General features: G+C 41.4%; 1 protein-coding gene across 3 annotated transcripts in view; it reads right to left on the bottom strand.

Moving 5' to 3' along the window:
• Nucleotides 1-2,309: 2,309 nt before the first annotated feature.
• The window catches only part of tln2b (talin 2b), a 95,993-nt gene continuing 71,492 nt past the window's right edge, over nucleotides 2,310-26,810 (bottom strand). The window contains exons 30-57 of one of the 3 annotated variants that reach the window (XM_086298675.1): nucleotides 25,241-25,380; nucleotides 24,625-24,718; nucleotides 24,086-24,175; nucleotides 23,848-23,970; nucleotides 22,608-22,751; nucleotides 22,222-22,383; nucleotides 21,933-22,073; nucleotides 21,057-21,238; nucleotides 20,152-20,284; nucleotides 19,933-20,034; nucleotides 19,647-19,817; nucleotides 18,789-18,935; nucleotides 17,610-17,711; nucleotides 17,362-17,481; nucleotides 16,542-16,688; nucleotides 15,473-15,639; nucleotides 14,938-15,121; nucleotides 14,458-14,583; nucleotides 12,839-12,955; nucleotides 12,198-12,383; nucleotides 11,610-11,717; nucleotides 10,797-10,902; nucleotides 9,386-9,510; nucleotides 6,881-7,006; nucleotides 6,723-6,785; nucleotides 6,440-6,622; nucleotides 6,233-6,358; nucleotides 2,310-4,483 (exon numbers count right to left, since the gene is read on the bottom strand). In XM_086298675.1, the coding sequence (XP_086154801.1) occupies nucleotides 4,355-4,483; nucleotides 6,233-6,358; nucleotides 6,440-6,622; nucleotides 6,723-6,785; nucleotides 6,881-7,006; nucleotides 9,386-9,510; nucleotides 10,797-10,902; nucleotides 11,610-11,717; nucleotides 12,198-12,383; nucleotides 12,839-12,955; nucleotides 14,458-14,583; nucleotides 14,938-15,121; nucleotides 15,473-15,639; nucleotides 16,542-16,688; nucleotides 17,362-17,481; nucleotides 17,610-17,711; nucleotides 18,789-18,935; nucleotides 19,647-19,817; nucleotides 19,933-20,034; nucleotides 20,152-20,284; nucleotides 21,057-21,238; nucleotides 21,933-22,073; nucleotides 22,222-22,383; nucleotides 22,608-22,751; nucleotides 23,848-23,970; nucleotides 24,086-24,175; nucleotides 24,625-24,718; nucleotides 25,241-25,380 (3,744 nt within the window). In that variant the 3' untranslated portion in view covers nucleotides 2,310-4,354. Of the gene's footprint in view, nucleotides 4,484-6,232; nucleotides 6,359-6,439; nucleotides 6,623-6,722; nucleotides 6,786-6,880; nucleotides 7,007-9,385; nucleotides 9,511-10,796; nucleotides 10,903-11,609; nucleotides 11,718-12,197; nucleotides 12,384-12,838; nucleotides 12,956-14,457; nucleotides 14,584-14,937; nucleotides 15,122-15,472; nucleotides 15,640-16,541; nucleotides 16,689-17,361; nucleotides 17,482-17,609; nucleotides 17,712-18,788; nucleotides 18,936-19,646; nucleotides 19,818-19,932; nucleotides 20,035-20,151; nucleotides 20,285-21,056; nucleotides 21,239-21,932; nucleotides 22,074-22,197; nucleotides 22,384-22,607; nucleotides 22,752-23,847; nucleotides 23,971-24,085; nucleotides 24,176-24,624; nucleotides 24,719-25,240; nucleotides 25,381-26,810 lie in introns of all 3 variants that reach the window. The other 2 variants (XM_086298674.1, XM_086298673.1) reach the window with 2 other exon arrangements.

A 26,810-nucleotide genomic window follows, 5' to 3' on the forward strand; every position in this document is an offset into this window, starting at 1 on the left:
AGCCATTCAACCCATAAACAATACTGGTTTCCAGTGTTGTATCAGCCTGAATAATTTGAAAATTACTTTCAGCCTGACACGGCTGCTGAAGAACTGATAAGCTTATTTTATGGCCTTCTTCTAGACTTCTTTGCACTGAAATATGTGTCTCAGTAGGATTATAAAAAAAAAAACATGTTACCGTAAAAAAGGTGGAAGAATGAGTGCGCTTGGAAAGAAAAACATCTTGTATTCCCAGAGATCATAGCTAGCAATAACTTTTTGTTCACAGGCTGCTTGTTCAGAGAAAGACCCAAGAAGGACACTGTCAGGTTAAAATGTTGTCTGTGCACAAAGGCAACAACATAAAAGAGGAAAACCTCAGTAGCACGCTGTGGACAAAAAGGCCCAGCCCAAAAACCCAAAAGCCTTTCCTGATGTGCATTTTTTCCAAACCTCTCTTCCTCTTTCATCACGTTCTCTAAAAGTGAAAAGAAAAAATAGCTCAGGGTAAAGGCTGTCTCACTCTCTGTGAATTCACAGACCTTTATACTTTCTCAGTCTGTTTGGTTTAGCCTTACCTGAACCGAATTCAAAATAATAATAATGATACAGTGAGTTCACATAGAGGCTTTTTTAGCATGAGACTTATGAATGTTTTTCTTAATTTATAAAGCATTCACCGCTGTTTACACTATTAAAGAAATCCCTGAAACCCAAACCAGGACATGGAAAACTAAAATTTGACAGAGCATTATCAAAAAGTGCCTACACAGCTTTCCAGTGTGACAACTCCCAAGCTCACATAGGCTTTTCTTAGTGTTAAGCCCTAATTCCATTCCTGCATTACTTCGGACCTTATATTAAAATGCCTGCCACTGAAACTGGAAAACATATAAACCAGTATCAGCCTTAAGCAGACCTTAGATTAGCTCTGAAATGATTAAAGTGTAGAGGTGATCAAGTGTCATTTGGCCCAGCTATGTGTTAGCCTGGCTTCACTTTTAGGAACTTGAGCGTGGAACAAAGCCTGGACTAAATGGCTGCCAGACTGCAGGGATTAGGCATGGCACAAGACACAGCAAAACAAACTTTCCAACACAGCAAGTTTAGAACATTCAGGATGCCGGAGATTTACACTGTCGGTGCAAGGGATTACTAAGTGTGTCATGAAGCTTTTAAATACTCAAAAACTATTAGCAGGTTCTGAAGTTTCCTTTAGCAAATTCAATTCAACCTTTAATTTTTGTTTCCTAAACACTTTCCTCTAATTAAGCTAAACATATCTTGCATCTTCTGTCCTTTACGCGCCGTTTGTTTAATATGCGACGTGCCAAGTGACTAAAAAAGACAGAGCGCTTAAGAAAAAGCCACACACTGAAAAGGTAAAAGGGTGTGGGTTAAAATACCCCTTTTTGTGTTTTGCAGAAGAAAACCATAAATGCAGCTTAACTCATGGCAAAATTATTAAGTGCAGGTCAATAGCAGGAAGGAATTGAACGGTTTCTCTATTAACTCGTAAATTTGCTGAGTTTTTCCAAAGTTCACCAAAAAACAAACAAAACAAAACAAAAATCTTTTTGGTCTCAGGCACTGGAGGGGAGAGGGTGAGTAGTAGATGGGTACTCGCTCTTAAACACATGGCTTCAGTTTCCCCTCTTCACTGTGGCCTTGCCTTGCATGAGACCAAAACATTCAAACTACCAAATATGGTGTTCATTAGAAGGACAGTGTGCTGTGCTGGCCACCTTTAACCATACTTTGCACACTATGCCCACATTTTCTTCTAGCACAGAAGGATCAGCTTTAGTACGAAATAAGCAATGTATCACCCGAGAAGAAAAAAAGGTCAAGTTCACTCTCCTGATTGACTAATTCTTCAAACATGAGGCTTATAAAGGCTGTAGCTGTGGAACAGTAACCCAGAGTATAAAAATACTGTGAACTCTCATTATTGACCAAAATATCTAAGTGGGGATTGTTGCATATTTCAAGGTCTGGCCTGTAAAGCAAGGAGAAAAAAATGCATCCACAATGTCCATATTTGGTCTGGCTAACTTTGCCAGTCCTTCCACTTGAACATCCTCTGACCTCCTGATTCAGCTATGAAGGATAAATGCTGACATCTTCTGGCAAGAATGCAGGATGAGTTATTCGACTGGACATCTTTTATCTTGAGGTTTCAAAAAATAATATATATGTATATAGATATATTAAAGAGTAGACATACTTTTGCCTGATTTTGGTCTCCTTATCTGGGGTCAGAGTAGTAGTAGAGCTGCAGGGGACACTATTTCACATGAAAAACAAAAGCAACAATCATCTTAATGTTACCGGTTGTCTGAAAGCTTTATTTGTGGTGAATACAAAAAATACTTTTGTGACCAGATAAATATCATACATACAGCATCAAATCAGAAAACAAACAGATTCTGTTAAAGAAAGCACAACACGTATTCATAAACAGAGCTAATAACTTTTTCTATTTTCCATTAATACTTTGACAAATCGGTCAGACAATATATTTCAGGGTAATTCTTACATTTACTGATAGAAACTTAATTCTTATAGTGGTTAGACAATGAAACATTTAAGAGGGACTTGGCATAATGAATTTAAACAATTTCTCAACTTCATACACAAATTGCCACATGCTCATTGAATGCAGTCTAGCGTTAGTCTTTAAATCCTAATGTATCCACAGATGCCCTTTTATATCAGCATTAGAACACTGTCAGCAGGTAGGCCACCAGCCAAGGCATTGTACTGTATGGCAAAGGGCTTTTTTTTTTTTAAATTAAGACCCCAATAGGGAATAGACTGGCATAATGCTTTGATCCAGAGAGGACAAGGCTCAGGCTCCCACCCAACCTGGTTTTCAGCTGCTCGTAGGGCAGACTCAAGTAAGGCACTAGTACAAAAAATAAAAAATAAAAATGCAGACCAGACACTGACGCGGACAGATGGTGGAGCTGAATGCTGAAAATTTGAAATACATTATATATTAATAAAGGAAAAGAAAATCAGTTTTCTCAGAGTGTGATGCCATTTCCTTCTAGTTTGTTAAGCAAATGTCCTCCATTCAATATAATGGGAGCTTTAAATTCAGTGCATAAAGTTATGAGCCACTTTATAGCACAGTGTGTGCTCATTTCATTCAAGAGCCTAGAGTTCAATATGATTGCACACTCTTCCAAACAATAACAGCGCAGACTCGTATTATCTTTCTCAAATGTTCAGTGTAAAGTATTGCTATAGACAGACCATCTGAAGTGAAATGACTTTAGCAGGACAGGGGCAGTGACTGCGTGTACGTAGAATAAAAGCACTGGCGACACCCAAAGAGAATCTGGCCAGTGTAAATGGAGAAGGAATTAAAAACACAAAGACGAGCGAGAACAAACATGACAAAAAATGTAAACAAGTATTCCTTACACAAGCGTGTGTGGGAAGAACTGTGAGCGGGGGGGGGGGGGGATGGGTTACATCAAATGACATAATGTACAAGCAGCAAGACATATTTGGTCACATATCATCCAGATACTCTGAATACCACAGATTATACCTATATAAGAAAGTGGTCAAGAATAAACATCTTTATAGCTAGTGATGGCCAGTGGTCATGTTATATTATCATTTAGAGACTCTCATCGTTTGGCATCAAGCAGAACAACATAGTTTAATCATAATCATTGATTTTTCTCTTTTCAAGATTTGCTAGTTTAACAGCAAACCACGTGTTCACATTTTTTTTTAGTAAAATACAAGTGTCTTTTACTCTATACTACTCTATTGGTTAGTAGCTTCGCTGATATGTTTAGACATTATGGTGCATGCAAGCCAGTGGTGAAATGAGACGTGAGAAATCTTCCTGCCTTTCTATTAATACTTTGTATACCTGGAATACAAACTGTGGACCCTTAGATTGAATTTGCCGGTTACATCGATATCACCAGTTCCTTTCTATTTGTTTTAAACCTCAAACACTTTTGAGAACATTCAGTGATTATACGAGATTTCTTTGATTCATGATTGTAACAGTCAGTAATGCTCATGATGCAGTAACACCCACAAATTAATGACACGTTTATCGTACGACTTAAACTTTCTCAACTTGCTTATAGGAACAGCTTTCTTCATATTAAAGTCTGAATGTCAATGCCATTCACTGACAAATACATACACGCACACACACAGCCACATACACACAGAAATACACCGAGCACAGGCACTTGTTTTATCACCAAACAGGCCTGCTTCAAGTGCTATATTGTCCTTGGTTTTATGAGAGTTGAAATAGCCAATACTTGACTGGCACCTCCCCGTGACAAGAAGGTCTCGTCAGCGCAGCGCACGTCCCCATCCGCTGCGTCCGTCAGCCTTCGTCCTCCCTCAGTTCGCTGGGCAGGAACTTGTACTGCTGCTGTCTGATCTGAGCCAGCTTCTTCCGAGCTTCCTCCAGCTCTCGCTCCTTCCTCAGCATCTCCTCCTGAGCCGCAATGATCTGAGGAAAATGAGAACAATTGACAGAAGATTCACCACTACTATGCCTGTGGATAGGCTGACATGATAAACCCTTGCTGCCATGTCCCAAGCACAGAACATGGCAGAACACCAAGACTTTCATTATGTAGATAGAAATATAAATTTAAACAGTACGAAATATATTTTGCTAGAAACTTTATGGCAAACTGAGCTGATTGTACTCAAATATCAATGAAGCTGTCAGACAGCTTCATTGATAATTGAGTTTGTCAGATTTACATATCTAATAAAACCTCATCTTCTTCTTCCTAGCGTTTGTCCTGCATGGCAGGGTCCGCTTTGCGGCAAATCCGTCTCCATTTGGCACGACTGAGGACGTCTTCTGGGGCGGCATTGACGATCTTCATGTCTTCCTTTATTCTATCCATCCACCGTTTCGTCAGCCTGCCACGGGGTCGCTGGCCACCGGGTTCAAGCCTCATTGCCGTTTTCGCCACTGAGCTGTCGTCTGAGCGTAATATGTGTCCGTACCACCGTAGCTGTGCCTTGCGCATTTTCACCGTGATTGGTGCAATGCCGAGCCGCTTTCTGACGTCTTCATTCTTGACTTGGTCCCAACACGTGAGGCCTAGACACCACTTGAGCATTCGCATTTCCATTGTGTGCAGGGCCTGTTCGTGGTTGGCAGTGGCTGGCCAGCACTCCGATCCATACAGGGAAACCGGGACTACAGTCTTGTAAATTTTCGCCTTGAGATGGTCTGGCATTCGACGGTTGCATAGCACACCCGTCACTTGACGCCACTTCATCCATGCGGCATTGAGACTCGCTCGCACATCCAGAAGGATATCCCCGTCGCCACTGATCATTATCTAATAAAACCTCAGCAAACCATAAAATAGGTAACTGACTGTAACTACGTTATAAATATATACATAAAATTGAAAATATACGAGTGACATTTTTGTGAAGAATCAAAACGTGTTAACTACTTAGACCAGGGGTGTTGAACTCGAGGGCCGGTGTCCTGAAACTTTTAAATGTGTCCCTGCTGCAACACACCTGAATAAAATCCGTAGGCCATTAGCAAGAACTGACTGCATGGTGAGATGGGAACCTTAAATAAATGTACTTTCTGAAAAAATGTACTTGTAAAAGTACTTTTGTTGCATCATGTTAATTCATTCATGAGCTGCTGTAACATGAATCAAATGGCTGAATTGCCACCTCAGCATGCAGTCAAGTTCTATAAAGCTTTGCCAATGACCTACTAATTTTATCCAGGTGTGTTGCAGCAGGGACACATGTTTTTCAGCACACTGGCCCATGAGGACTGGATGTTCACCCTGTACCAATGTGAACAAACCAGAATAAAAAAAAGCAACCGATGAACTTAAAACTTTTTGATGTCTTTTGAATGATGTCTTTTGAATACAGTACTCAGCAGTGACAGGTGACAGGCTGAAGTCCAGCTGGGGTGCAGCACTAATTTGGGAAACCAGTCACGGCCACAGAAAGTACTGTTATTTGTTTCTGCCGGAAGAGAAATACACTAAAGGCTTTCAAAAGATATTCAGCTGTGGGTGCCTTGCAAACCTGGTAAACAAGTGAGAAACAAAACTGACGGGCTTCTCATCTACAGCAGCTCTCAGCGATTTCAGAAAAACAACTGTGGCATTTTGGCATATTGGCAAGAAAAGGGCACATCACAGAGAAGTAGTGATTTCTCTTCTAGCCCTCAAACATTTTTTCTTTCCAGGATTCTTACCTGAGCTATGCCTCCAACAAACTTGGTCTTCACCACAACGCTGTCATCCTCAGTCTTGTCAAATGCTGCTTTCTGAGCCGCCTTGACTAGATTGTCCGATGCTCGCTTCACAGCATTACCAGCCACCTTTTTAGTGACATCCCCAAAATTAGTACATGTGCAATAAACGTTTCCAGGGACGAATTAAAAAGTGTGTTTCAGTACTACCTGTAGTCTCCTCATGGCTTCTGAATCCTGGTCTGCCTTCACCTTGCAGGCCACCAGCAGCTGAGCTGTCGAGGCTGCAACCTGCTTGGCTGAAGAGATGAGCTTCTCCTCACTGGCGTGGCCCTGCACTGAAGCATTAGCTGCCTCACACAGATTACTGGTGGCTGCTGCTACCATACGTGCCTGCAGCATTGAAGAAATATGCATGTAACAAGTTGGCTTTATTTAAAGTCTCATTTGGTGTTATAGAAGGAAGGTTTTAGAATAATTCACAGCGACTTACAGCTGATATGAGACCCTGTGACCACTGGCCATCGTCGACTGCATTGGCTTGATTGGATCCCACCTGAGGTAGAGTTTGGGGGAGAAATTCAGATGTTGCACTGTGTTACTACAGAGTACTTTACAAGTGCCTAAGGTTTGCAGATTGTGTAGACTGACCTTGCCCTGTGCCACCAGTTCTCTCTGAGCTGCAGATGCAGATTTAACAAGAGCGCTAGTTGCTGCAGCAATGGACTTTGCTGCTTCTAAGATCTGCTCCTCAAAATCCAGCGTCTCATCTGCCTGCTGGAAGGTAAACCACATAGCTTACATTTAAAGTGAATTTAATTAGTTAAAGACATCATCACCTTTGCATCTACACTCCTGGGAGACGCATCTGTGGCATGTAGAGGACTAATTAAAATACAGAGTACAATCCTAATTTAAAAACAATTTCACAAAAACAATTTTTATTTTTACAACGTGTCTTGGCCAAGCTCGGATCCTCCACAGTCCGTCCAATCAAAACCTGCTTCACACTCTTGCACATTCACACCCGTATATGGAGACTGCCAAAGCTTTGATAATTGTGGTGTTTTCTTCTATTACAATTTACTTATATACTGGCAAATACTGCTCATAAATCCTTTGTGTTATTAGACGAATGGTGCTATAACCTCAGTGCTGATACTAAGAGCTCAAAGCCATGGTAAAGCACAAGTTTGTGAGAAACTGCTTCATTTTTCAAACCTAGAAATTTTAATCTGTTCTCTATACACATCTTTATAGATGACTAAACTTAATGTGTTGTGTAACCCAGCACCAAGAATCTCATAATACTGTGCCAACTTGGAATAATTGTGCCCACAAATTATTTTAGAACCTTACATTCAAGAGTGTTAAAAAGCTTTATAAATACATTAGAATGGCTTAAAAATACAGTATATCCAAACTAAACACTCTGCCTTGTACTACTTTCTAAAACCTTCAGAATTAAAGAAAAAAACAACACGTTGTCCTCAATTGCATCTTTGTCCTGATAATGGAACATAAGCAGTACTGCTTAAGTTTTAGCGTTACACAAAGTGGCAGCAGATATGTGATATGATAATTCCAGTCATTACACCAAAGTAAACAAGAGGCATCAGTTCAAGAACATTCAACAAATGGCCATCTCTGCAACATCAGTCAACAGCATGCAGTTGATCACAGACCTCGATAAACACATAAGGCACACGCGGCTGGAGACAGGGCGGGACACTGTAGGAATATGTTTGATATATAGTTGGACTGAATAACAACCTAATATATCAAACATATCAGACAGAGCCCTGCAGAGAAGGCTTCCAGGTCTACAATGGCTTGAGGGGTAGGGAGCAAGGAAGCATGCTTGGGGGGCAGGAGAGCCCTCCCTCCTTTTGGATGGGAGGGATGAAGGAGCAGAAAGGAAGGGAGGGGGGGGAGACGAGGAAGAATTCAAGCAGTTTTAAACAAATAACCTAAACATCTGTTTGAACCCATGTGTTTTTTTTAAGAGACATTAGGCCTGCTTTGTGATATTAAAAAAAAATAGCTCGTACAGTTCACCGTCTTGCTTCACATCCCCATAAAATCTGTATCTCAGACCTGGGATTTAGTTTTGTCCTGTAAGCTACATGAGCACAAATGACAGGACAGCACAGCTACAAATGTATATATATATATATAAATAAAAATAAATTGCTCACAAGGACAGATTAGTTCAGGACCTTTTAAATACTAAAGCTTCCTCTTAGATCACTAGAGGGAGACACTGACATCAAAAAGAGGAAGCGCCTTTCACCCACTAATCCCCTTTCATAAACACAAAGGTCATCATAAATGCAGTCTGCAGCTCTGGAATTGTAGTACAAAGCAGAGCATTATAGAGTCTTCATAAAAGCTGATGTATTATAAATATAGAGATTTTGAAATCACACACAGACAGAGGTTTGAACTGATAGAAAAGGGGAAAAGCACTAGAGGCACAAAAAGCAAGACCACATAGATCTAACTATCCAGTCTCCAGAGACAGACACAATCATGCAGAGCACACCTCAAACCACAATCCTGTATTGCATACAAAACACGAGTAATTTGACTTCACAAAAGCACAGTTATCTGCTTGTTAAGGGCTAAAGTCGCTCTGTTTTTTTAGGCAATACTGCAATGTGTGTGTGGGGGAAGGTGAACAACAGGCTGAGAAAACCTCCCTGTTTCGTTTAGAAATGACGAACACTGCAAAGAAACAAAAGGAAATGTGTCCAATAAGGCAGAGAACCTCTTTCACAAAGGGTCACAACAGTTCATCGCACTTTTGAACTCCCTTCCAAAATAAGCTTGAAGACCCAGCTGTGTAATTGCATCTCTTGGCAGCGCAACTCAAAATAAAGTCTCAAACTACCTTTGAAGAAAGTCGTACAAGTTAGATCACTGGACCGAGTTGTCTGAGTCAACACGGCATGTGTAACAGAATAATTTTTATCCTTTTATGATCCCATGTTTGCAGCTCGGTTAATAGAAAGAAAACGAAAAAAAGAAAGACTCCACTTCAAAGCCGGTGTCACCTTTTCCTGCCTACACCCCACGTTGTCTCCCTGCTGATTAATGGCAAAAACTTGTGCGTGGGTTTGCGTGGGTGGAAAAGGTTGAGAGGGGCACTTTTACCTTGGGCTTGGCCCTGGGTTTCAGCTGCTCTAGTTTCTTGGCTGCAGCTTCAATGGATGCTGCTGCTCCGAGCAGCTCAGTCTCAGCGATGACAGTGGGGTCCTCGGGGTCCACGCACTCTGATCCTGGAAGAGATCAAAACGTAGCCAAACAGTGATTATCGCAGTAGTTTTTGAACAGACTTTCAAAAAAGTACAAGAAAAAAGTGATGGTATAATTTTAAGTAAGAAATCGCCCTGCTTTGCTTCAAACAAATGTTCCTATTCACACGCAGGATGCCTTGTATGTCTTAAATCTGAGCTTTCTATACATTCCCACAAACTGTTTGCAGTATGACAGTAATGTCTGAAAAGTGATTAAGCTGGCTAAAATTAGACGAAATGCACACTTGATGGATCGTTGTTTTTTTGGACGTTTTTAAGTGCCCATAAAATGTAGCCGTTTTTGAACAGCTTGGTAAAGCAGATGGAACGATGTTTTCATAGATTATCTCGAGCTCTGGGGAAATCTGTTCTGCACCCCCACCCTACCCCGAAACCATCTACTCTCTACCCCCTTCTGACTGCATGAAAGGTGATCTGGAGGAACAAAACAGACCGTATCCCACTTACCTCCGTCTGAGGCAGCAAGGAAAGAGCAGGGAGGAGAGAGAGGGAGAGAACACATGGGACATTAGAGAGGTGAAGTGGATAGCCCCGCTGTGTCTCAGGCAGTACGCTGAAATCAAATTCTCATCCAAACACAATCTATTACTCCTGTCAGATGGAGCATTGCAACATCTAGAGAAAAAAAACACTCCTCTAATATGTTTGTGTCATAACCATCCTACAGAGCTTAATTTGAAAGACAGCACGGTAATCACTCTTTGGTGTGATTTCAATATTCTAAAGTGATTCTCGTGACCCATCTTTATCAGGGTGTGCACACACACACACACACAGGTTTGGGAGCTTGACTAGCACCATGATATTCACGCACAAGAGGATTAGGGCTCCTTTGACTAATCTCTGCCATCTCCACAATCCTGTCATGTTTTTTTTTTACATTTTATCTGATTGAGTTGGCTCCTAGGGGAAATTCCCCTCCTTGAAAAATGTATTATCCAGTTTTCTCTTTAGGGTTTTACACCAAGTGTACCTACAGTCATTTATAAAACAAAAGCGTTCAGTCAAAACTATATGGTTATCACCCATACCTTCATAAAATGAATGTGTCCTTTTCAAAATACTGTTTAGAGAAACAGTATTTAGAGAAACACTTGAAAAGTTAAGCATGCACAACTTTTATGTGCATCCGTAAAATCCTGACATCAGTCAGGATGGGGTCACTCGTAAGTAAAGACTATCAAGCTATTCTTTTTTTGTGTGTTCTGTGAGAGCGTGTGTGTCATCAGCTGTGCGTCTGGACTCACCTTTCATGGCCTCGGCGATCTGGACGAGCTCCGTCACACACGCTGCCACATGCTTCGAGTGCACAGCCAGCTGCTGCTTCTGCTCTGGTGTGGGCTTCTGCAGCACCTGAAAACACAAGAGCCAAACATGTGCAAAGGCACACACACACACACACACACACACACACACACACACACACACACACACACACACACACACGAAGCAAAGGTAAACACAAGGTAAAAGATTAGTCAGAGATAATTCTTTATAAAACAAATCTGTTCATTTTTAATCTTTCTTGATTACATGTTAAGAATTCAGAATATAATTTATAATTAACTTGCTGAAAGACACTAACCTATGTTGCAGAATGTAAAAGTTGAGGATCCGTTTTTGTTACTTGAGCAACTAAGTTATATATTGTGGATTTTAAAGTCCTTCGTGTGCCTGATGTCTTGCCAGACTCGGTATGATGTGCCCATTAATTATGCAAACGAAATCCGTAATTATGATACTTAATGCATTAACTGGCAATTTGTCTCACATGGACACACTTGTCTTCACGCAGTCTTCATGCAGTAATTTTTGCAACAAAGCAATTTCATCATAATGAGTTGCTAATTTCTATGCAAATATATTCAACAACAGAAAAAATAAACAAAAATCAAAATCAGATTTTCTAAAGGCTTGCATAGCGGCCTAACACAATTTTTGCGTTTTATCCTATGAGGAAGTCTGAGACTTTTTTTATCAGTGCAGGGTGAGTGCAAGAGGCCAGGAGATGCACACAAAATCACTTGTATCCTTTATTTATGAGACTACTTCTTTCCAACCTGCAAGACTTGCTCCAGAAGGTTGATGTATCCGGTGGTGCACTCAGAGCCATATTGCAGGGCTTTACTCCTCAGTTCCTCACTGACTTCAGGGTGATATGCTGCTTGCTGCAAGGGTAAGAAAACAATACAGGAGAACAGGAGATTTAGGATAGGACACTGAAATTGTTCCCATAGGAAAGGTAACATTTAACACGAGTGCAAATGCGCTGCGTGGGGTCAGGGAGAGCATATTGAGAGAGCATTTTGCACATTACATAGTTCCAATTACAGATAAAATTCAAAGCTACCAGAAAATCAAGTCTTCAGTCACTGTTGTGCTTTGATTTTTAAAACCACAGCCTGCAATGTTTGTACATGGTTTTATTTTTGTCTTTTTACAAGCGCCCTGCTGTTTGCTGAAGGACGTCCTGAGTGATGCTTCGCTGCATGACTTTGAAAAGTGACTGAGTCATTAGCAGTGGGAGCAGACATACAGTAGACTAGCCTCTGTAATATCTGCTCTCCACAGGCTGGGCTCACATGCTCCCTGGCAGCCTGGTGCTGTCTGCGTGAGGTCTGCTTTGGTCGAGCAGTGTGGATTAGCACCTTGCAGGTAGTCAGCATATCGGAGATGGCTTTGCGGCTCAGGTTGGCAGTGGCGATCACATCCTCCTGCTGAGCAGAGTTGCCTGCGGCCACTGCCTTGGCTGTTGCTATGGTGATGCCCTTTGTCATGCGGGTGAACTCCTCAGGTGAAGTGGACTTTTCTGGGACGTCCTTGGACTGGAACACCTGACACGATGATGAGCCACAAGCACAGGTTGATATAGCCATGGAGCTCAGATATGATAATACACGAGTGCACGTGAATGTTGTAGAGCAGTTATAGACTTAAATGGACAGAAAATATTGACATAGAAACCAGAATAATTAGAATGTAAGGTCATCTGATAAGAATTAGCAGTTTATTCAAGGGAAAAAAACAGTCTTAAAATCTTCCTTCCTCACTCACATCTGCTACCCAGACCCTGATAAGTGTTGTGGGAAACCTGCAGGAGTTAAGAAGGAATCAGGAGGAAAAGAACTGGCCATAACAAAAGAACACAGAACAAAAAGCTTCTCTGTTTTCCCCTGAATTATAGATACAGATATCTTCTTTGAGATCTTTTTTCCAGAAAAGCAGGGTCTCAACATTTTGACTCCAAATAAATCATAAAGAAGACCTTTGACCTGTCAGGTGCGCTTACCGTCAGCTCCTGCTTGATGCACTCAATGGCGGCTTCAAGTGCCCTCGTCCCACGGGTGGCTTCATCCTCTACTGCCTTCACTGTTTTGAGGAGCGACGTCACGTTGGTGACCATGACCTGTCAAATAAGGAGCAACGATGAGACCTATAGACAAACCAGGAGGTGGAGCTCTTTCTCCTCAATGGCAAAACATATTACATTATCATTGCTTTTCTCTTCAGTGATTCTTATACAGAGAAAATGGTGTTGAGGGTGCTTATCTAATGGAGATCAAGACGGAGTGGTGCATTTCAAATTAAAATACAGGATTATTAAATACTGGTAATGTAGTTTATTTACTGTCACAGATGTGGAAAAAAAGCGATTAAAATTTCACTGACTCATGGCGACACATTCTGCTCTGTCTGTGCTGTATTCAAGCAAAGTGTGCATTATGTGCTTGGGAATTTGAGAAACGCCACCAGGGGTTTGGAAGGGTCCCATTTGGAGGTCACCATATGTTGGATGAACTGAAACAATCTGTCAACATGAGGTTGTCCATGGGTGGGCCCCAATTCAGTTTATATGAGAAAACAACCCCCATTTGGACCAGAAGTTTATTTTCTAAACCAGGGGTAGGCAACTCCAGGCCTCGAGTGCCGGTGTCCTGCAGGTTTTAGATCGCACCCTGGGTTAACACACCTGAATCAAATGATTAGTTCATTACCAGGCCTCTGGAGAACTTCAAGAAATGCTGAGGAGTCATTTAGCCCTTTAAATCAGCTGTGATGGATCATGGACACATCTAAAACCTGCAGGACACCAGCACTCGAGGCCTGGAGTTGCCTACCCCTGTTCTAAACCATTGTTTCCAGACCAAATATTTAAAAAATTTCACCCGTTCCATTGTTGCTGGATGCCTGTTGGGTGTTTTAGATATTTAATACCCTTAAAAGAAACAGTAATAGGGGATGCATAAATTATAAATTAGACCAACAAAACCTCAGCTAACTGATTCAACTGATTAGTGTTGATTACTGATTTTATCTGTATTTGTATCCTCTTCATACATAGAAAAGCCATCCATCAGCTGTATTAATATAATTTATTTTTGATCCCTTTTGCAATATGCACACCACATTAGATGTGCACCACCATCTTCACTGTATTTTTACATTTTATGACACTGTGAATCTTCTACATTGTGCCTGTGTCTTCCTTCCACTGATATTAAAGCCGGTACAAAAACCCTGCATTACTGTAGTTCCAGCAGTGACAATGCAGAACATCTTGTTATAGTTTTCAGTAAAGCACACAGTCCCCTCCCTCTCTCTCCTGCATAGAAAGTGATGGCTCAAGTCCCACAGATACGACAAATCTTACACATCCTGATAACAGCTGTCATATCCTCCTTGCAAAAAACAGCTTCACGCTGCATTGCAACCACATATATCAAACTAGAGCAACAATGCAAGGAGAAAATTTATAAATACATATCTACATGGAGCATCCTCTCTGTGAGCGAGACTCAGCTGAACAATAAATTAAAGATACGCGCCACAAAAAAAATAAAGAAAGAAAAAAAAAAAATCACTGCACAGCTAAACAGATATGACAGTTTGAGTGGTTTATTTCCTCACCTTGGCAGCACTCTTCAGCTGATACATGGAGGGGTCGTCAGCTGGTTTGCCTGCAGCACATTTGGTGGCACCAATGAGTTCGGCCAGAGCCTTCGCCACATCCCGCACCGCGTTTATCAGAACCACCTGGGGGGATAGAGCTGGAATCAATACAGCACAATGGTCAAAGTAAAGGTTTATCAGTTGAGCCCTAGGGAGAGGATTTACCACTGCAGTCCTTATCACTCCCACCTTGTCATGATACTTCAGACTTAGTGGAGGGTAGAGATAGAGACATATACACAGGGGAAGGAAGAGACCATGTTTATCAGATCAAACTGCAATTATATAGAAAAATCTTACATACTTACTACTATCTACAAGAAAGATAGTAGATGACTAACAATAGAGTACCATATTATGATGACTGCTGAATTATAAAAGTGCTTTCTGGAGATAAATATATACTTTTTTAACCACTCTATTTCAGATTCTGATTACCTGTGTCTCTGGGTCCTCAGAGCCCATACTGGTTGCTCCCAGTTTGACCACTTCTGTGAGCTGAGTGATGGTCTTTGCTGAAGACTGGGCAGCCTGGGCCAGTTTCTCCTGGGTTGACGCTGCCCCAGCAACCAGCAGCTTGGTGTCTTCCACTAGTGCCTTGGCTGTCTTCAAGATGCTTTCCCTAAAGGATGGGACACATTGTGACACAATCTGCTCCAAAGTCACACTTAACAGCGATAGGAAAGGAAGCCATGACTGCTTTCTGAGCAAAACTACTGCACATTATGTGAAATGCAGGTCAGTATTTAGCTTTATTGGCAGCTGCATTTCTTTCAAGTGAGTCATCAAAACAAGACTGAGGCTCAAGTGTATGGAGAACAGTGTAAGTGCAGCAACTTAAAGATATAACTCCAATGTGCCGCGAATCTGTAAATCCATTTCACATTTTTAACATCTGAAATGGGACTTTATGGTAACAGGAGGTTTAGAGTTTTGGTCTTTGTCTGAATGTCTTGCTTGTGTCTCATCGCACCTGTGGTCTGCAAAGGACTCTTCATTCTCAGGGTTAAGTGTTCCAGCTGAGGCGAACATGATGGTGGTGTCCAGGTCAGCAATAATTCCAGAAACTGCGCCTGCTGCAGTGATACAGGCCTGAGTGCCTTTGTTTCCTGCTTGTAGGGCTGAAAGTACCAAGGACACCTGGAACATGCATGTGTTACAATAGTTAGACAGCAAGGTCCCTTAAACATCTTGTTAGAAGGCGTAAAACAGCTAAAAGTTAACCTTGTTGATATATTGTGCCGGTTTAATGATTGTACAGCAGGTGTTTTCTGAGACTTTTATAAGTGAAATGAGTTGCCCTGCAAATGTTCAGAAACATCTGGAAGATATAGATTAAACAAGGAAGCTGGGAATAAGAGGAATGGGCCCCACTAAACGTTAAATCAGAGTCTGCTATTCATTCACATTAAGTCAGTGAGCCTAATGCTGCAAGTCACACAACTCCCTCGAAGACTCGTGTCTGCTCATCACTCATAAACAAATGGAGGGCCCTGAGGTGTGCATTTCAACAAGGCACAAGCTTCACATATCAACAAGTGTGAGAGCACAAATTATTCAAGACTGATATGAGCGCCGAATCAAATCATTTCCTTGGAGTGAAGACAAAATGTGTGAGCAGCATGGCTAGAAGCTGCCAGGGTCACAGCGTGGAGACATTAATATTGTCAACTGCACAGTGTGAGGGTGGTCAGAAGAACATGGCCTCATGAGTGCTACAATAATACAGTGAGGCGACGCTAAAATTTGATTCATTTAATCTTTTTTTCTACAAAATGTAAGATTAAAAAAATAATAATAATAATAAATTATTGTATTATTATATATTACTGCACAAGCTTATCTTCTTTATAGCTTTATGTGATTAGCTATAATTAAAGAATACAGCTATAACACTGAGCAATGATTTAACCATTTTGTAAAATGCTAAAACTGAATTCATGTTTCATGTTACATAGATGAGATTTTGAAAGTCAAAATAATGTGGAAAATTAGCTTTTTCCCCTGAATGAGCCGTTTAGGTTTCTATCCATATCGCTTACCTTCTCTGTGACTGCACGGGCGCACTCGATGAGCTCCCGTTTGGAGAAGCTGTCAGTAGGGCTGAGCTGCAGGGCTCCAGCCTTCTGGACCAGGTAAATACAGCCATGGCCCAATTCTTGCACCCGCGTCTTTATCTGGAAGCCAACCTGAAAGCATAACCAGGCATCAGCTTCACTGCAGCCATCTCATTTGTGTCATTATACTACACAATAATCTCCTTAACTGTCATCTCTCTTATCCAGCGGGTGGGTGATAAATGATTTCAAGCACCCTCAGAGAGAGAATGCTGGCACTACACCTTTAATTTCCAGACTGCAATTCATGGGTGGGTGGTACTTCATTACAAGCATCACTATAGGCTTTTAGACTTGTAGAGGCAAAATGTCGCTATGGTAACCAGCAGTCTGTTATATATAAGATATTGATAAGAGCGGTGTGCTTATTAGTGCAATATTTCCACACATTGCTGTCCTCTGGACAACAGAGAAAAGCTTCAAGTCAAGAGTCCGTGGGTGCTGCGAGAGACTGATGCTGGAGGGTTACATTTCTGATCTCACATTGCTGGTGCAGCCTTGAGGAAGAGGCGTCATACCAAACATCTGCTCTGATCAGTGTGTGAGCAAATACATCCGGAGGCATTTTGGTGTAAAATGCAGACCTATGCTGATAACTCAGTCTGACATTTCTGCAGCACAATTGCTAAAAGATGCAATGAATAATGATTTTTTTTTTCCATACAGGAGTGGTTACACTCCTGTATGGAAAAAAAAAAAGAAAAAAAAAAAAAAGAAAAAGAAAAAAGAAAAAAAGTGTTCTCACCTCCTCTGGCTCTGCAGTGGCTGCAGCAAGGTATCCTTGGTGTGCCAGCTGTCCGTAGTCCACCGTCACCTGAGAGGCAAGGCCACCGAGCTCTTCGGGGCAGGTTACCGACTTAGTCATCTGCGAGAATATGCATCAACTGATTAATGTTCCTTCAGCACTATTGTCAAACATTGGCATTGAAGATTTAATGTAAATACTGCAGACGTGAGTTACGCATGAATATTGTAATGCATTTGCATGCTCACCATCTCCTGTGCTGTGATGGCAATGGCCTTAGAAAATTTGACCATGGTGGTTTGGTAGTCTACAAAGGAACCCTCGGGTTCAGGGGGTGTTCCTTCAGCCAGCTGTAAAGATTAAACGGTAGCTACAGATTTGGTTTAAGGTGTATACATAAACAAATATTCACAAATATGAATTAGAAAATCAATAACCTAATTTCGCTTAATAATGAACAATACAGAGTTAGTTTTATTCTGCATCATTTGAAAATCCTTTAAGTGTATCTTGCTTTGTCCATTGATGCAGGTTCCAGAAAGAAATGGAAAATTTTTGCACACCAGACAGATCAGGCTGATCATTAAATATGTAAGGATGATATGCTATCTGCCTTTTTCAGATGCATTTGTGCTCTGAGTCCAAAGAGAGAGCGCTGAGTGTTTTATTTTTTCAGCTGGAGAATGTCCAGTGAATTAGTAAATATGTTGGTTGCAGTGCATTGACAAAGTCAATAAATCTTAGATAGACAAAATACTTGTAATGTCCTGGATGTCAGATTACACCAAAACAGTATACAATTTTTATTCTTTACTTCACATGTGAAGGATACATATGAAATTTCCTACAATTCCTACAAAAGTCTACAATGAATAGATTAAAAGTGCTGTGCTGAATTTGCTAATTCCAACCTTATTTCTTTCCCCTGAAGGAGATACAACCCCATTTGTTTCACAGTTACGTGTCAAATGATATATTTTTTTAAATGTATACATTTATTAAGCCGTTTCCACTTTGTGTTCTTCACGGATATTCCATTTTCTAGATAACATGCACATTCTAATTAAAAGTGTAAAAGGCACAAGAAGGGAAAAAATAGGTGTTTGCTGAACTGGGCCAAGTGCTTTACATCTGAGTTTGCACATGTCGCTGTCAGTTACTAACTAGACTGTCAACACACATGTCCTCTAGCAATATGACTGAAAACTAACATCACCAGTGGGCTGTGGATTTTAAAACGTGCCATCTTCTGGACTAATAAGAGTCATAGACAAGCACACTCTTTCAGAACACCCACTGTGGCTTTGAGAGAAAGCTCATTCTGCTTTCAGACAAGTTGGGGGTCAAGTGGCAACTTGAAATCCACTCAAAGTACCCAAGAAACATTCTCTTGAAACTGAATGACGACAACAACAATCTTTACTCACCCTGCCCATAGCCTCAGCGATGGACTCTACCATACCCCCAACCATGCCGCCCTCGCTCGCTGCCTCATTCAGAGTCACCATGATGTCGTCAACAGCCTCCTTCATCAGCTGGGCTGCTTCATTGATGGCATCGTGTGTGTGGGATGCCTGAGGACACGGGCAGCTGATTAACGTTACTGTGACGCCATCTCGGTTTAGCCAGGAGGTAATTCATCAGCTTGACAACAGCTCTACAGTGCACCTCAAGCTAGTAAGAACTCAGTGTCCAACTAGAGGACGTGTCACCAGGCTGGTTCCTTTCTGATTTAAGAACAGACATCATCCCTGCTGGCTAATAATTCAAACTTAGTCTAGTTTGTACAATTGTAAATCTATATCTCAGAATGTAGCCATAAAAATAAAATTATAAAAGCCTGGGGTAGTCAGACAATCTGATAAGGAAAAAAAAAAAGCTTCTAAGGAGCTCATTTCAATGTTTTATGGCTGTAATGATGGCAGCAGAGTTTGAGTAAAAGCACAATCATTTCAGAATGGGATTAGAAGTTGTGCAATGAACAGGTTTAAAAAAATCACTTAAATCTTAAAATCAATTCCAGCACTAATATAGAAAACTTAAAAAGAACTCCTGAGGCTTTGTTCTGCTCAGTTTGATAATACAAATGGTTTATAGCTGAAAGAATTAGAGAAACTGTGAAAGAAGGGATTCATTAATGTGCAACAATGAATGGACTGACAACGATGGACAAAGATGTTCCATTATTTTTGAAACTCGTTGTTTTCCATTCCATTACAGCTCATCTCTGAAGTCAGGCAAAACACAGCATCGACACGAATAGTAAAATTGACTCTGTGCACTACCTTTGGGTTTCCCCCGCCTTCCTTGGCAGCATAAAGCATCTGCAGGGCGGACTCAGCAAGCGTCTTGGTCTGGTCCAGGATGGTCATCTGCTGCTGATGGTCATGCAGCTTAGAGGCCAGGCCCACCGATGCCATAATGAGTGGCTCAAAGTAACTGGCCAGCTGGGTTACCTGAGACAAAGCATTTAGGACAGTAGTCAGAGAAAAGTTGAACCAAAACATACAAAACTGTGTGTTTGCCTCCTAAATTCAGAGGGAATGAAGAGATACACTGTCAGACTAGCACCTTGTGTCCTAGTTGGGCAGCTTCGCCTCGGGCAGCTGTAAAGACTGGATCAATGAGATGACCAATCTCCTGTACCGAGGATGTCAGCTGCTCCTGGAGTGCCTGGTGAGTTACAACAGCAGAGAATTACAGTAAAAGTCTCAACAGAAAGACTACAGATCTCATTAAGTTCCTCTTCCCTCTCACACAGGATACAGCTGATGGGGGATTTGAACTCACTTCCATGGAGATATCATCTCTGCAGGGTAGGGTCTGGCCAACCGCTGCTAGTGAAGCTTGCTCAATGTCCCGGATACACTTATTGATGTTATCAATGGAGTAATCACACTCCCTCTGTCCCGGTGCCTTGTCCCTGTCACCAGAAATAATGGGAAAAAAAGAGACAAATGTCTCCACCTTAATGTGCAAATAAATATATAATAAGAAAATCTGGAGATTTGAGTTGTAAGAAAAATGATGCTCATATCTACCCATAGCAGATTAGCTTAGATAAATATAAACAGTGAAAACAAGGAAAAGAAGCTTGCTTGGTTAAAAAAAAATAAAGATCAAAAAATGAAAAAATATATTCACCTAAAGCCCTAAAGCTCACAAATGAATCTGTAATGCAATCTGTAATCTTGCAGTCATATTATTACCATGGGCTTTACCAGGCAATCAGCACATAGTCACAATGGTCTGCCTAGCTAATCAGCCACTGGCTTGAAACTCATTTTTGTTATGCAGGCATGAGAACGCCATCATTTTTCATTCAGCTCCCGAGAGAAAGTGGCAACACGTTTCCTTCAAATGCTTGAATACTCGAAAAATACTGACAGTCAAGGTTAAATGTTAATGTCTGTTAATTGTAGGTCTTAGTTGCTGTGAGAGCTGATAGGACACCACATAATGAAATGTGTTTCAGATCCACCGTAGCGAGCCCCACCGTTCACTAATCTATTACTAAGCAGTGGGGAACTCAGTAGCTATATACTAATGCAGCAATTTCCTGCTTAGCTGAAAAGATGTCACAAAAAAGTCCTCCAATATGAGAATTTATTTTCTCTCACTGCAAGGAAACCTTTCTAAACTTTGAAGACATGGCTGCAGAGACAGATATGATCACAGGCGGGATTAACACAAACCTAATAGAGGTGATGAGACTCTTGATGGAGTCAGAAACTGTCCTGGAGTGGCCGGCTAGTATGGACCAGGTGGGGGGATCTTTGGGGTTAAGGACCAGTGAGCGGGCTGTTTCTAGAAGGTAAGTGGAGCTATCGAGCATGGAGCGGGCTGAACGCACAATGGGCTCCTGTGCTGCTGAGCCCTGTGGAAATGAAAAGATTAGTGTAGGAGAAACAACGGCCCAGGTAACAGCTCGACAGTGAAGAGCTAGCTATACTGGTCTGACAGCTGTTAATATTCCTTGACTACCTGAGCGAGATCAAAGGTGCAATCAAAGGGAGGGATGAGATTAGACAGGCAGCTTTACACAGACTCACGAAGAAACACCTTCAGTCTTTATGATACGAGCAAAACCCCCCCTTGACAATTAGATTAACAAGCTGAAGATTAGAGCAGCTGTGCTAAGAGAAAGTGCCGTTAAACACTGCCCTCCAACAGATTACAGCCATAAAGCTTTTAGAGGACTATGCGCAAACTATTGCACTCAGATTGAACAAAAAATACATCCTTCTTTTTGAGCCTTTCCTTGACAATAACAAAAGGACCTCAATTCAATTTCCTCTCCTGCTCACAGCACAAAACTTTGCTTGTTGGCTCAAGTAAAAGGCAGTTTTTAAGCAAACTGAATACACAAGTCACAAACACTCGTTTAATCTCACTGAAAAGCGCAATATCTTCTGTAGGATGAACTGAACATTTCACTGCTCCTAAAAAAAACAGTCACAGATCTCATTTGTGTTGTTGAAAAGATTTTTATTAACTTTCCGTCATTTAACTAGAAAAGGTGAAGGACATTTTAAAGGAGCATTATAAACAAGCATCAACTGAACGAATACCTCATTGCTGATCTGAGCTGGAATGCTTGCAAAATCGGGGTTGTTGGCAAAGGTCGTCAGGTTTTCCACAGCCTCGAGGAGCGGGGCTGTAGCAACGCGGCACCTGTTTCTATTCTCTTCGGAAAAATCCCCATCCAAGGCCTGAAATAAGACAGTCATGAATATTTGTTCATTTGGCTGTTTTTGTAAGTGTGTAACTACTTATACACACATCTGTATCTTCTCACTTGACGAAAAAGATATCTGTAACAAATTTACACTCAACGTTTTGATCAGTTGGAGAGTTGACCTTGATGGTTTTGACGAGGTTGGCTGTGGTGTTGGCCACCTCTTTGGCTGACTGGACAAACTGTCTCCTAGCCACTGGGTTGGAAGTTTTAGAAGAGGCCAGGCGACAGGCGTTACAGAGAGCCGAGGTGTGCTTGGCTACAATTGTTGCTGCAGACAAGACCTTATGAACAAATGAACCAAAACCATTAACAAAGAGGAACAGCTGTATAAAATAAAATTAGGTAAGGCATGGGGGCATTGATTCTTTAAACACAGAGGTCAGGTTTATTCTTAAAAACTGTATTTAATTAAAGAGATATGACAGAATTAACAGCAAGTTATTAAAGACTACTCAGTCTCCATATGCCAGGGGACTAATGTTCTGCAGCCTTTAATGGATCTTACCTGTGAGGGACTGCTGGCAGGATCCACTAAGTTCTGACAAGCCATCTGTATAGCTTGGTGGGCTCGTGCAAACTGAATGGGATCTACCAGCCCCTCGTGGCCTGACTGACTACTGGGATCAGAAACACCTACAAGATAAGAGGCCTGTGGAGTAGAAAACAAAAGCGTGTTATGTGCTCCCAGTTACACTGGATACCCCCCAAACACAAAGGGACACAAAGGGGAATACAGAGCAGGCCGTGGCCAAGGCTGCTACACCCACTCCATAGGAATGGGGTCCACATCTTATGAGTCTGTGGTTGGGACACCAAGAGCTGATAAATGTTGAACAACCATTGTCCATGAAAACCATCAAGAGAACCTGCACAAACACTGAAATTCTCTACGCCAACAACAATGCGAGTGCCTATATCTATGACTGAGTGGACAAGAGCTTCACACCAAAACCCAAAACAACCCAAAACCCACAAAAAACAACAAAGACAATGACTCTGTGTGGCCACCAACAGAGCACAACAGAAAGGACTGGATGTCCCACAATCATCTGACATTTTCTGTGGAACACACAAGAAGATGACCCCACTCCTCTGCATTTCAAGTAGTGATCCAATGTTAGATGTGTGATTCTGTATGGGGTAACACCTTAAATAACCAGGCTGAAGCTCGGTTAATAAAGAGGGAGCAAAAGCTAAGAAAGCCAGATCTTAAATGATCCCGGCCAAGTGCTCCCAGTTGTACTACTTAACCCCACCTACTAGGAACCTGCAAGACAACACAGAAGGACAACCAGGGGAAAACCCAGCAGTGCAAGGCCAAGGAAGAGATCCGTTACATCATTCATAGCTGTTGATTCACAAGGCTAATACCTCCACTGTTCTTAGACTGGTGCAGATCGATCCAATAGGACATCACACAAAGTTGGTACTAGTCAGCTGGCAGGGTGAAGATTGTTTAATGTCTGCTCTGAGTATGTCCGATATTTGCACCTCTGTTGGGTATCGACTAGAAGGGTTCAGGGCAGCAATTCATGCGTGAAAGTGATTTCCACCTTGTGAAGATGTCTCAATTTCCTTTTACGCCATATGTCTTGGGCTATGTCAACCTTAAAAATTGATAGCAATTTGCTTTTTTAAACAAAGTGTGTGTTTAATTCTAGGTATCTAAAAATAAAGAGAAAAAGGGAAGGCGAGCGCAGAAGCAGGGTAAGTCAGAGCGAGTTAGTATGGCGCTGTGATCTCACCTGTCCTGCAGCCTCTGTCAGCCCACACAGAGCTTTGGACGCCAAGCCCACGCTCTCCCCGAAGGCCACCACATCACCTGTCTTACAGTGCTGAGAAATGCCTGCCATTGACTCCCCTAGGACCTGAGGCACATGAAAATGGAGAAAATGTGGACAAATTAGCTCTTCAGCTGCCTACCATGTAAAATATTTGACAGTTAGTATACATAGTGCACTCAGTTATTTTATACGCCTGTACTTTTGAATTCTCCATGACGCTCTCGATGCAATCAAAGTAGGAGAGCTCGTTGACGGGCTCACTGGGGTTATCCAGCAGACCTCTGACAGCCTGAATACAGACGGAAACACAACAACTTAAACTACAATATTGCATTTCTACGTTGATATCCTTGGAAATTTATCAGCTACTTAATTCAGACCTGAGGCTAACATTATAATTATAAATTGATCTGTGCAGAGATAAATCATCATAATCAAGGCCTTAAATGAACAATATTAATATCATTTAAAACTATTCATAGTATAATCATCGTTAGGCTTCAGAATGTAAAAATGCTCCTGTTATATTAGTGTTGCTAATGCAGCTACTGCACTATTGTTCTGAATGTATTATCCAGCTATAAAACATGGCTATATAGGAGGAATCTAATGGAAAATAGTGGGAAACCATGAGAAAAAAATACAAAACTCATAAACTTTATTTAAAAAACATGAAATGCAGGCATGCATAGAAACCAGAAAACGTCTGTGTGGTATCCTGTATGTGAGGAAAGCTACCTCCAACTCCCTCAAGGCGTTGTCACACTCCTTTTGTCCTGCTGCTTGCTGTGTACAGAGCGTTATCAGCTGGTTAATACTCTCTGTCACCGCCCTGAAACACACAGGCAGCCACACAGCCTCTTTAGCTCTCACATGTGTCCTCTGCATGCACGCACAGGCTGGCTTCACTCACACATGCTTTTAGCCCCCCTATTCAAGCACGGCACTGCCGGCTTCTCGCTGCGATTGGATAACACAGCTCACAGGAGTGCCGAGATTGTCTCGAGTTTGTGTTCAGCCTTGCTGAGCACAGACAGGCTCAAGCCAAGGCTTCCATCTTCCTAATTAGACAGAGAGAAGTCAGTCAGGCCTAAAGCCCTGCGGGACCAGCTGCTTGGCTTCTCTCCACTAAGGGGAGGATACGTACTCCCCCTAGCAATGCCGAACAGACACGCTGTAGGAGCGGCATACAGATGTAGTAAGAAGCTGTTTTCTATAGCTATCATTACTTGCTACAGATCTTGAGCCAGGATTCACATGATATATACTACTGAGCTGTTCACCTCACTGGCAAATACAACATAGCATTCAGAAAATTTGACACATTTCAGGTACTGCTTGAGTTTTATCGCACCTTGCTGCCACAGCTAGGAGATTCTTAGCATTGGCTGCACCTGGATCCACAGACAGAGACTTGGCAGCCAGTAGCAGCTTACTGGATGCCATGGAGATGTTCTTCAGATTACCGATGACTTGGATCTGGTCATCCTTACTCTGTACATGCAAGGAAGAAGAAAAATTCAGGTGAATTTTGTTTTTGATGGTTTCAAATCTGTATTAAATGTTGTGTTACAATTATTAAACAGTATTGGTTAGAGTGTTCTACTTTACAGTAATGGCTATCCTCTTTTGTCACATAACAGGTATTTTTGAGTCTTTGATTGTCAAATTTATGTAATGTTTGTTTTTTAGTCAAATTAATATTGTGTGTATAAGTGACAATTATCGATTAATAATTTGTATGCAATATTATTGTGTTCCAAGTTTATTATATCAAAAAGCCTAACTCTAATTTTTGTTGTCACGGCTAAAAACTGCTGTTCTGATTAAAGAAGTAATGCACTTATATGAGCCTTTGTGGGTTTGACTTTAGTCTCATAAATTCCCCACAAAATTGAATTTTCTCCTGAAACTCAGAGTACCCAAGACCGTTAGGCTATTTCATGTGGGAAAGATTTCCGACAACGGTGCGCGCGCCTCCTTTCACAGAGCAGCACAAACCGGCTCTAACCAGAATAAAAGAGAAGCAGGAGCCTCCGGTGTAGAAAAGAACAAGGGGACAAGTTAATCAGAGTCTCTAGACTTTGAAACCAACACCTCATGGGTCCTCAACTGGCAGCTTCATTAAACGGTATCCACAAAAATCAATTTCAGCGCCAAAAGTGAAGAGGTGATTCCAAGATGCTGGCCTTGAAGGCATGGTTACAAAGAAAAAGCTTATATCTGAGACTATACACTAAAATGAGCCATTTGTGGCAGAAAAACACAAACGTTATCAGGGGAATCTGAAAAAAAAAAAAAGTTGTGGACAAACAAAATAAACATCTGAGGTGTTTAATTCCATGCAGACATGTTGAAGAAATGCGATAGCTGTTGTAAAGTAAGAGATTAGTACAGGTTAAAAACAGTCTTGAACAAGAAAGGTAGTCCCTTTACTTTTCTTATGCAGTGGACACCACTTCATTGGAGCCAATTTGCTCCTATAAAAGGTAAAGAACGAACTCAACATGTAACCCCAAATTATGCAACATACCTAGTTCGCCTTTATTCTGTTTACCATGGAATGACCAGCACAGTCTGGGTGGTGAGCGATCAGTTTGATAGTATTCTACTTAGACAGGAGTCAGGACCTACAAACCAGTCCAAGCTGTGGGAGTATCTTCAGGACACATGAGATAAAATTTCCCATGTGTACTAGTGTACATCCTCTTCAGTGTCTGATATTTAGAATTTTGAATGAATGAGCAAAATATTCAGAACAAGAACATCACACAAAGCATCTGAATACTTTAGAGCTCTTTGGAGGAATTAGCGTGACTAACTGAATGCAATAGCTTTTGGTTAGTAAAGTAATGCAAAGATGCACTCTGCATTTGAAGCTTTTGAGTTTACTTGATAAAAGCTTTAAATGAACTGCTGGCACT

The sequence above is a fragment of the Aulonocara sp. 'chitande type north' Nkhata Bay genome, linkage group LG7, assembly GCF_057382095.1.
Source record: "Aulonocara sp. 'chitande type north' Nkhata Bay isolate Kocher_YH1m ecotype deep benthic linkage group LG7, A_spYH_male_GT1.1, whole genome shotgun sequence".
Classification (NCBI taxonomy): domain Eukaryota; kingdom Metazoa; phylum Chordata; class Actinopteri; order Cichliformes; family Cichlidae; genus Aulonocara; species Aulonocara sp. 'chitande type north' Nkhata Bay.